General features: G+C 52.2%; 1 protein-coding gene across 1 annotated transcript; it reads left to right on the plus strand.

The window, feature by feature from the left end:
* Positions 1-286: 286 nt before the first annotated feature.
* EIF4EBP1 (eukaryotic translation initiation factor 4E binding protein 1) lies at positions 287-8,342 on the plus strand. The gene is made up of 3 exons (XM_075175038.1): positions 287-520; positions 6,363-6,533; positions 7,934-8,342. The coding sequence occupies exons 1-3, from the start codon at positions 373-375 to the stop codon at positions 7,963-7,965; spliced, it is 351 nt and encodes a 116-aa protein (XP_075031139.1). The 5' UTR covers positions 287-372; the 3' UTR covers positions 7,966-8,342.
* The last annotated feature ends 305 nt before the right edge of the window (positions 8,343-8,647 follow it).

The raw sequence follows: 8,647 nt of genomic DNA on the forward strand, positions 1-8,647 counted from the left end.
GTCGGGAGGAGGCAGGGGGCAGCGCTGTCAGCATCCCCCTGCTCACCCTGAGGGGTCACTGCATGGCGCTGGGTGCACGGCACGGGGGGGGTCGAGGGGCAAAGGGGGGCACAGGCGCTGGGAGGACCGGGGGGCACAGGGACCCGCCGTGCGCCCGGGCGCGCCCCGCCCCCTGCCCCGCCTCCGCCCAGTCCCCGCCCCTGCTCGGCCTAATCCCCGCCCCGTCCCCGCCCCTGCCCCGCCCCACTCTATTTCCCGTCGCGCCCCGCGGCGGAAGGGGCGTGTCCGGGGGCGGAAGCGGCGGCAGGGCGGGCAGGGCGGCAGCAGCAGCAGCAGCAGCAGCAGCAGCGCCCCGGTCCCGGCCGCGGCGCCATGTCGGGCCGCTGCTGCCAGGGGCAGACGCCGAGTCGCGACATCCCAGGCCCCGGCAAGCGCCTCGCCCTGCCCGACGGCGCCCCGCTGCCGCCCGGCGACTACAGCACCACGCCGGGGGGCACCCTCTTCGGGACCACGCCGGGCGGTGAGCGGCGGGCCGGGGCCGGGCCTCTCCCTGCGGGGGGATGCTCGAGCGGGAGGTCCTCGGGCGCGGGGGGCGGTTTTGCGATGGGAACCGGACGGGCCCTTGCTGGGGGGGCGCTCTTACCCTGGCGCGGGGTTACGGGGGGAGGCCCTTGGCTTGGCATGGCGGCGTGTGGGGGGCTGAGGGGCTGCTGCGGCGGTGGGGGGGCTGAGGGGCTGCTGCGGCGGTGGGGGGGCTGAGGGGCTGCTGCGGCGGTGGGGGGGCTGGGGGGCTGCTGCGGCGGGGGGGGGGCTGAGGGGCTGCTGCGGCGGTGGGGGGGGCTGAGGGGCTGCTGCGGCGGTGGGGGGGGCTGAGGGGCTGCTGCGGCGGTGGGGGGGCTGAGGGGCTGCTGCGGCGGTGGGGGGGTGCTGAGGGGCTGCTGCGGCGGTGGGGGGGCTGAGGGGCTGCTGCGGCGGGTGGGAGGGCTGGGGGGCTGCTGCGGCGGTGGGGGGGTGCTGAGGGGCTGCTGCGGCGGTGGGGGGGCTGAGGGGCTGCTGCGGCGGGTGGGAGGGCTGGGGGGCTGCTGCGGCGGTGGGGGGGGCTGAGGGGCTCCTGTTGCCGTGGGGGGACTGGGGGGCTGCTGTGGCAGGGGGATCTGGGGGGGCTCCTGTTGAAGGGGGGGGCTCTCGCTTTGACCAGGGGTGCGTGCAGGGAAGGGGGAGCTCTCCTTTTGTCCGGGGGTGGGCGGGGAGCGGTGGGGGGAGCCCTTGCTTTGCCCGGGCGCTGTATGGGACCTAGGGGGCTCTTACTCAAATCGGAATATAGGGGGGTGGCTCCTACTTTGACTGGGGGTTTGGCTGGGGGGCTCTTGCTTTGACTGGGGGGCTCTCGTTCCGCAGGTGGGGTGTGGGCGTTCTCACTTCAGGGCTGACTTGGCGCTGGGGGCTCTCGTCTTGCGGGGGTGACCTGGGAGCCCTGTGTGCTGGGTGGGGTGGGTCCCCCCTCCCCGGGCCGGCGTCTGGCTTGGCAGGGCCAGGCTTCTCCCTGGGAGCTTGGCCACTGCTGTGCTGTGAGGTAGATCAAGGGAGCCAGGGGGCTTCCACCTTCCCAAGAGTGTCCCAGGGCCAGTGCAGCGAAACAGCATCCGCCTGGGTGTCCATGCTGAAAAATAAGGCTGCTGTTTGTGCTCCTGGGTAGCCTTGCAGGGAGCAAACCCATCCTCCAATTTGGGTTACTTATTAATTCTAATCTCTAATATTTGCTGTTTTCTCTGGCAGTAAGTAAACCCTGGGCCTTTCTTTTTTTTTTCCTCGTCCCAAGTTGCTCTAACTTCTAAAAGTGCGGTGCTCCTCTACCGCGAAATGACAGTGGGTTGGTTCCCTCTTTCTTTGCTGCAAGTCTCATTGTGCAGCCCCGATAGCTGTGCTGCATAAAACTACCAAGAGTGGTATCTTTTAGGGATTTGATCTTCAGATAAGAATAAACTGATTGTGAGCGTTAGCTGTGCTCACTGCCTGCTTAGAGTGGAGGCAGCTGCAAGTACACAGCCTGTAAGCTTAGTGTTTAGCTTAGCTAGGCCCAAAGTGTCTTCTGTCCCTGCATACTACAGCAGGGACATAATGTGCAAAGCTCCTTAAAGGGCTCGTCCATCTGAAAGGTTTTGCGTCCGCACTGCTTTGCTTGAGTGTCTGTTTATTTTGAGTAGTTTGGCTTTCGAGACAAGCGGCTGCTGTTCCGGATGATGACACCGGGCGCCAGATCAATTGTGTGTATTTCCAGCTACGGCAGCTGCCTGCACTCCTGCTGATCAGTGGTTTGAGATCACTTTTTCCATATCTTTAAGGATTGTTCCCTCATGCTGCTGCATAAAAGATCAATGTGAGCAGCAGGAATGATGAAACTGTACTTGAAGTTCAGCCAAAAGAACAAACTAAATGGGAGGCGGTGGATGATGTTTTGTTTGTCCCTCAGACCTACCGGTCTCTTTACAGCACAAGATTGCAGGGGTTAAAATTCAGAGAGAAGGGGAAGTCAGCATTGCTGACTCACTTGGTTTTTTTGTGTTTGTGCAGAAAAGCTTGGTTGGGGAACTGTAGTTCTTGTGTTATTTTTGCCATATGTTCTCTCTTCTCTGAAAGCGGCAAATAACTGAAGTACTTAAATAGCACTTGCAGTAATTATGCCATGGAAGACAGGAGAATGAGAATTACTTTCTCAGCGATATTCATGTGCTCTGAGTAACAGAATAGAAATGAACAATTAACAGTGCTGTGCAGCGTAATGAGCCTTCCAGGATTATCATCTCTGTTTGTCTCTGTCGGAGAGTTAATGAATGTCTAGAGTGTGGAGGAGAAACACAAATGTTGTTTATTGTTAGGGTGTGCGCACCTGGCAAAATCCACAGTGCTCTCGTGACTGCGTGGTGCTTTAGTCTGTCCCCAGCCTGTTTGAGGACAGCTCGTGCTGCCGGGGCCTGGCTGCGGGCACCGGCTGTTTGCCTTCAGGTGTTGGATTCGGGTGCTAAAAGGAGGAGTGATTTAAACTCCTGAAGGACTTGGGGGCTGTTAGCCTTGGGTTGTTGGTCTGCCTTCGTGGTCACTATTGCAAAGAATTCCTTGTCCTGTACAGTCTGGAAGAGCTCTCATGAAAACATTATCGATACATTTCACAGCAAACTCCCCAGATTAATGCACTAAAGTCACTTTAAAGAGTGCCGGGGCCAGGTCAGCTTGGACTCGGAGAGCCGCTGCTTCCTGGGCCGTGCTCTCTTCATCTGTTTTCTGCTAACCCATGTATCCACTGATTCAGGCAGAATACTTTGCATTACACCTTTGCATGTAAGCCCTGGCTGCTGTAAAAATAAATAATCTTGTGTTTCAGAAGCATTTGGTTTAGGTCCTTTTGTTGAAAATGTTCAACATATGTAGCCCACTGAAGAAAGGCTGAGATTTCCTGCAAAACAGTAGGTTAAGTCTGAAGAATCAGAAGAAAGAAGCAAATCAAGTTTGTCATGCAAAACCTCTGACTAATTTCAGAGAATAATTGAGGACTGTAATCTCTGAAGTCATCCCTTTGGCTGTAGGCAGCGCTGGGGATGTGAGTGGCGGAAAAAGGGCTCGGTGCCAGAGCTAGAAACCCGCAGCAGCAGTGCTGGGTGACTGGAGGCTTTTGAAAAGGTCGTACTCCCAGCTACAGTATGCTGAGTTATGTGCATCTAACAGCCGAGTTCATTGACTTGGAAAGAGTAGGGGAACGCTTGCTTGTCCACTCGTCAGGCACTTGTAGATAAGCTTTTTCGTTAACACCTTTACTCTGGTCTGGCTTTGCTGCTTGTGGTCAAATACACAAGCTTTTCGTCCTAAGATTTTTCACCATGCACAACTGAGATGAAGTTCTTAGGCAGGTTGCTTTTGAGTCTCCAGAAGTGTTGAAGTGACGTCCTAAAATACAGCTTGGATAAAAGGGGCCCATCCGAGGAGGACAGACAGTCATGTCTTACTGCGCTCTAAAGTGTCCTCCCTCTAATCCCAGTAGCAGGGAAGCCGCACAGCCCACTGTGGGACTGATGTGAGCGAGCAGAGTTTCGCCGTGGCTTCTGGACCTTGGTTTGGTGCCAGCAGTCAAAGAAAAGGACTTGATTTTCCTTTTTCAGCTACCTTCACAGGTCTCTCTGGGCTCTGTGATCCCCTCTGGAAGGGATGGTGGAACGCAGAAATTCCCTGTCCTCTGCCAGCAGGCAGTAGCTGTTTTTCTTACAGCAGTCAGCAGGGGTTAAAAAAAAAAAAAGCAGTATGAAGAAGCACAGAGGAGCGTGTAAGAGGTGATGTGTGACCTTTAAGCATAGTGCGTTCTCAGTATTCCCTTTGTGCCTGTCCTGGCTCCTCGCCCGCTTGCCGAGGGCACACGCACACATTGTCTTTAGTTAAAGCCCACATGCAGTCGTATCGGGGGAGTCCCAGCCGATCTCTCACGAGCCGAGATGCGCGGCGAGCTGCAGTGGTTGTGGTGCTTGCCGTGAGCAATGCCGAGCGGGTGGCGATCCACTGGTGCTCGCAGTGCCTTTTGCAGGGGGAGCTGCCTCCGGCGCTGCTGGCTCGGCCACGGAGGTGTCGGCTCTTTCAGTGGGGATGGGACGGCTCTCAGAGTGCCTGTGCTCGCAGCTCACAGCGCCTGTGCTCCATCAGGGAGCAGGAAAGGAACGAGGTGTTGTACTGGACACCTCTTCAAACCTAGTGTTTCATCCTGATGAAAATTCTCAAAGTGAGCCAAATTCTCATCTGGACTTTCCAAGTGGCACAGTGAGGCGCTGGGTGTTGAAGCCGTGGTATAACCAGGGCTTCCAGGGAGCAGAGCGGTTCCCGTGGGGTGTAGTCTTTCATACTAAATACTCTGCCTTCCAACAGGAGGAGAACTGCTGTTAGCTCAGCTTTACGTGTTGGAAGGAGCCCATTTATGGCCGCGGGCTGTGCCTGTTGACAGCCGTGGCTGGGTGTCCTCTTTGGTGTTTGCTTTCATAAGCTCTGGGCATGTGACTGTCAGAGGAACGTGAACCAGGCGTGGAAGTTCTTGTCCGCCTGAACTGTGCTCCTAATACTCGGTACATGAGCTGCGGTTCTAGGAAACCCCGTCCTCGCCTCCGTGAACCTCACGGGAATTTAACACTCAACTCGCAGATTAGTTGCCTGTCTTCTCAAATCCAGCTAACTGCTAGAGCACAGTTCTGAATTGGGTTTGATCTCCCCTTGGATCTAGTGAAGCAACTCAAATTCAAAATCTTCTAGTGAAAGGGTTTCATTAGCAGAACTTTCTTGAAACGTGATATCCAGCTACATTATTTTACAGCCATGCTTCAAAATAAAGTGAGTTTGATGTTCCCGGACAGATGTTAATGGGAGCTTGTTTCCCTGCACGTGTGTATTTTTAGTTAAAGTTTTTCAGGGAGTACACAAGGAGAAGTTGCCTTTCCCTCTTGCTGCAACAGGAGCAGAGCAATAAGGGCCTGATCTGGACAGGAGGTTTGCAGGCCTTCTCTTGGGAGGAGAAAAAACTGATTTTCAGTACTTTCTGGGTTAAGGCTGCGGTCTGTTTGGAGGGATCCCTTTTCTGTGTGTGGTTTTTGAGCTTTTTCCAATGCAATTCCTTTATAAGGCACGGGCTGTTCAGTCCAGTGGTATTCCTAGAAATCCGTGCTGCTCCCGCGGAGGCTCGCTGTACTGCGCTGGAGCTGGCTTGTTCCATGTAGGGCAGGGAGAGTAGGATGTGGTCTGGTTAACCATTAAAACAGACGGCATTAACAACTCCCTGTATTCAAGCCTTTTGAAAGGTGCATGTAACCGTGCTGGACAGCCAGCACCTGGGACGCAAAAGCAAACGCCTGTGCAGGAATTTCTGCTGGGCAATGTTCAGAGTGACATCAGGAGGCAGTGCCACGTCCTATCCCCTGGTGCGTGCACTTGTGTCTCCCACCGGTCTCAGCCCGGACAACTCAGGAAGCCTGTTATGTTTATGAGCGGAAATGAAATTCAGTTTACTGTTTCTTTGGGTTTTGCTGTGACCTTGAGTTAGATCCAGCCCCTTCTACCTATCGCACGCAGCATCAGTCTGGGCTTCGGAGTCTTGTTCTCTCTGTGCACCAGACCAGTAGCATTAGCTATTACTTGGGTACCTGACTCTTTCACACCTGTTTTTTTTTCTTTTTAGCAGATACAGTGTTGATTGTATCTGGCTTTCTTGTAAGGTAGCACAGAATGAACAGAGTGCTAAATAATAGGTATAATTTTAAACGACTCCCGTTTTACACACCTAGCTGTGAAGATGGCCCAGCTGTGTGCTAAAAACCGACAGTGTTGTTCTCTCCCTCCAGGTACCAGGATTATTTATGATCGTAAATTTTTGATGGAGTGCCGCAATTCTCCGATTGCCAAAACACCACCTTCTGACCTTCCGGACATTCCAGGTGTTACAAGCCCAAATGTGGAGGAGTTGAAGATTGAGAACAACCATGTCCAAAACTGTGATGAGAAAGTGAGCACAGGTGAGTGCACGCAAAAAACAAGTGAAGTGCACTGCTGGTTCCTAGAAATACCAAAGTTTGCACATGGGCTGGAGCCAGGAGATCCCTTTACACTATGGTCAATACTCTGATAACTTCTTGCAAAATCAAAGTGTGCTTGATGTTATGGGGTAATTAGGTTCTCATGGTTATTAGGTTCTGCTCTTGTCCCTGGTAATGTGATGTTTTTTCAATTAGTTAAATGTAATTTGTTATAATCACTTTATTCTCACTAATTTAGCACTTGGGAAACTCCTACTGGATTAATAGTCCTGTGGTGAGAGAATGGGTGCAGCTGTTGCTGCCTCTCTCTCTCCTGGACCGTTTTGCAGCTGCTTTGCATTTTTGAAAAAGATCAGATTACAGTTCGGAGTAGGATTTGTTTGGGGGTTTTAATATCAGCCTGAGTTGTAAATTCTTTCTGCCTTTTTTTGACACCGAGGCTTCTGGCGTAAAAGTGAGCTCAATTTATGTAGCTGGGATGTAATACCTGATTTGTAGATATCAATTATCCGGTGTCTATTGCTGTCTTTACTGGGTTCAGCGGAAGCTTGCAGGTGTGCATGAGGTAGCAGGGCAGAGTTAGTCCACAGGAGAACAGAGGTCCTTGGCCACTTTGTGCGCATCAACTTAGCTAAAGGCACTGTGGTAGCAAAATGAGCAAGTATTGCTCTTGAACAGGTTTTTTTTAAATTATGTGAGTTCTTGAAGCAACCTGAAACTACGAAGTATGATTATTTATCTTCTCTCTAAAAATAAAGATCTGAATGCTCATTAGCTGGCTCCCATGCTCACTCTAAGCAAAATCTTTCCAGAGTCAATATTGCTTAGTATTTTTTATTACACACTGCTATGACCTTTAGTGGCTCACTGGATTCTCTGGCAAACTGAAATGCAGGCTGCATGCTGGATGCCAGCTTGGTTGTGACTCTTCCAAAGAAGCCCCGTCCTCAGGAATAGATCATCGCTGCTCGCGTTGGCATCCTGTCAAATTGCGTGAGCTGTGGTAACAGCGGTACAGATAATAAGTTGTGAAATGTGCGTTTGTGTCTTCGGTAACAGAAGTTTATACCAGTGATTGTCATCAATGTTATTCTTTGCATTCCTTTTTACAAGGAAATCCAGGGGTAGAAATAAATGATTTAAAGGGCATCTCCTCTACCTCTGCTCTTGTCTGTCTGCAAGTAAGAGCCCCTCTATGGACAGAGCTTATGTTTTGCTTGTACAAGGTGGTTTTCGTATCAAACTTGATGCCTGAATGCAGAGTTTAAGTCCAAACTGCCACATTTGTGAAGCACAGCTGACAGTTTTCTTCAATAAAATATTTGGTATTTAATGTGAAACTTTGAGGGCTCATCTGTGGTTTTTGTCCCTCTCGACAGGTGAGGAAGAGCAGTTTGACATGGACATCTAAAGCACGTGCCCTGAGAGTGCTTATCCAGTGAAGAACCAGGACCTTGTCTTGAGGATTCCCACCAGCCAGGCTTAAAAGTAGCCCATGCCTTGAGTGCCTTCCTGCTTCCTGGGAAAGGCAGTTTCTTCCTTCCGAGCAGAGTGCGTCCTGTTACAAGGACTGAGTCTCAGCCTCTCCGTGTGGGTGCGCGTACACAAGCGCAGCCCCTGCTGATGATGGGCCTTGGAGTGCCGGAGGAGACACTCTCAATGATTGTTTTTGTTTCCAGTTTTATGCTTTTGTTAATCATTTTAATACTGTAAAAGTTACAGAAATGCAATATAAGGGAGAAATAAAAATCATTTTGAGTCTCCTGGTATGGAGAGTAATGCAATAAATATGGCTTCTGTCCTTTATTGAGTCCAGCAAGAGACTACCAACTTGTTGCAGAAAAATCGCTCAGGTGGTCCTGTGTATAGCCTCGAGATAAACACTGTGCTTTTGGGTTTCCCCTGAAAGACAAAGGCTGGGAGGCCTTAAGCCCTTTTGGCAAAACATCTGTGCGTGTCCCACATGCAACACCTGGTCACTGCAGGAGGTTTCAGCGTGCTCTGAGTCTGCTTCCAGAAATAGCAAAAGCTGTCCACTGTGTGTTTCCAGATGGTTCTTTTGCAAGGTCACGGTGCAGGTGTCTGTGAGCTCC

Source organism: Calonectris borealis, chromosome 27 (genome assembly GCF_964195595.1).
Source record: "Calonectris borealis chromosome 27, bCalBor7.hap1.2, whole genome shotgun sequence".
In the NCBI taxonomy this organism is placed as follows: Eukaryota; Metazoa; Chordata; class Aves; order Procellariiformes; family Procellariidae; genus Calonectris; species Calonectris borealis.

Coding starts and splice junctions, on each gene's coding strand:
- EIF4EBP1 (XM_075175038.1), top strand. CDS start 373: ATGTCGGGCCGCTGCTGCCAGGGGCAGACGCCGAGTCGCGACATCCCA. Junction 521..6,362: donor CTTCGGGACCACGCCGGGCG/GTGAGCGGCGGG, acceptor CTCTCCCTCCAG/GTACCAGGATTATTTATGAT. Junction 6,534..7,933: donor TGATGAGAAAGTGAGCACAG/GTGAGTGCACGC, acceptor CCCTCTCGACAG/GTGAGGAAGAGCAGTTTGAC.